This window comes from Penaeus monodon, chromosome 15 (genome assembly GCF_015228065.2).
Source record: "Penaeus monodon isolate SGIC_2016 chromosome 15, NSTDA_Pmon_1, whole genome shotgun sequence".
Classification (NCBI taxonomy): Eukaryota; Metazoa; Arthropoda; class Malacostraca; order Decapoda; family Penaeidae; genus Penaeus; species Penaeus monodon.
In genome coordinates, this window is record NC_051400.1 from 4,200,322 (window position 1) to 4,201,720 (window position 1,399).

Genomic DNA, 1,399 nt, shown 5'->3' on the forward strand with positions numbered 1-1,399 from the left:
GAACAAATCAAATCAAATATTGTTAACCTCATCAATAATGCTACTATTAGCTTATACAAAAGAAAGCAAATAACAGAAAGGAGAAAATGAAAATCACAACTCCCTTACCTGTACTTTACTTGTGCTATATCCATTAAATGTTTGCTAGCTATAGTTTCAGGTTTGTGACTATGTTTATCAGAATAGAAAATAACTTCCTTTATGCCAGCTTGGATGATCAGTTTAGCACACTCATTACATGGAAACAGTGCAACATATATTGTGCATCCACATAAATCTGTGCAATTTTTATTCAAGATTGCATTCATTTCTGCATGACAAACTGTAAAATAAATAAAAGCCAAACATAATTCACTATAACAAAACATATATACTATTAGATCAATAAAGCTATAAAGGAAACTTGTAATGAAAATTGTGTTATTTCAGTAAATGCTTAAAGGACACCTCCAGTGGATTTCAAAAAAATATATTGAAACAATATTTCTTAGGTTCTATCCATTTCAATGCTGCTGCTATCTGTGATAGAAGGTCCTGTATGTCACAATAATGGTGCAATGACAACCAACTACTTCCACTCTTCACATTCCAGCAAAGGTCAGCAAAGCCTCACCACATTTATCTTAGCAAGGTGAGAGCCTGGTCTTCTGCAAGTTGCATCTTGCCATAAAATACATAGTACAGATTTGCTGGCCTTCTATGGAGCACTAAAGGTTTTGAGGACTGTGGCAGTAGTGTGGTTGAGGTGTGTAGGCTGGTGGCAGATACACAGGTGTCTTGTAAATAAACATTTAACTGATTTTCCACAAAATTCATATTCTTCTCGACTTACAGGAACAAAAATAACCTTTATATTACTACACAATAGCCCTTGCTTGTACTGCAATCTACTTGTAAAATTATTATATCATTATAAGCAGAAAATGTATTATTTATTAGTAAAAAAAATGCAAATTACTTCTACATGGAAATGAGCACTACTTCCTTACCATACATATACTTTGTCTGAAGGCAGTCTTCTGACTTTTTGTTCCAGGGAAGGTCGTTATCACTACAGCCTCTTGGCATTCCATTGTAGCCAATACCCACAATCTTCTTCTCCTTGTTAACAATACAGGCTCCAACCTGAGAGCATGGGTCCTTGCTCCTCATTGCAGCCAGGAAGGCAATAGACATAAAGTAGTCATCCCAGGAAATGTAGTCAATTCTTTTGCAGGAGCTATCTCTGGAAATTGAATAATCAGCTGAAGTTGCATGGAAAATCAAACTGTTTGTTCTCTAGGGTGACTGAAAAACTAGCTTTAGAAATGTCTGATAATTAGTTTAGTCATAAAAATTATTCACATTTTACTAGTCACAAAACTAGTCAATTTAAACTATAAGATGTTTTCTTTGCAAG

The 1,399-nt window shown here is 34.5% G+C and overlaps 1 protein-coding gene across 1 annotated transcript in view; it reads right to left on the reverse strand.

Moving 5' to 3' along the window:
- Nucleotides 1-1,399, reverse strand: part of LOC119581699 — an 8,732-nt gene that overhangs the window by 5,710 nt on the left and 1,623 nt on the right. The window contains exons 3-4 of the mRNA XM_037929820.1: nucleotides 990-1,225; nucleotides 109-322 (exon numbers count right to left, since the gene is read on the reverse strand). Of these exons, the coding sequence (XP_037785748.1) occupies nucleotides 109-322; nucleotides 990-1,225 (450 nt within the window). The remainder of the gene's footprint in view (nucleotides 1-108; nucleotides 323-989; nucleotides 1,226-1,399) is intronic.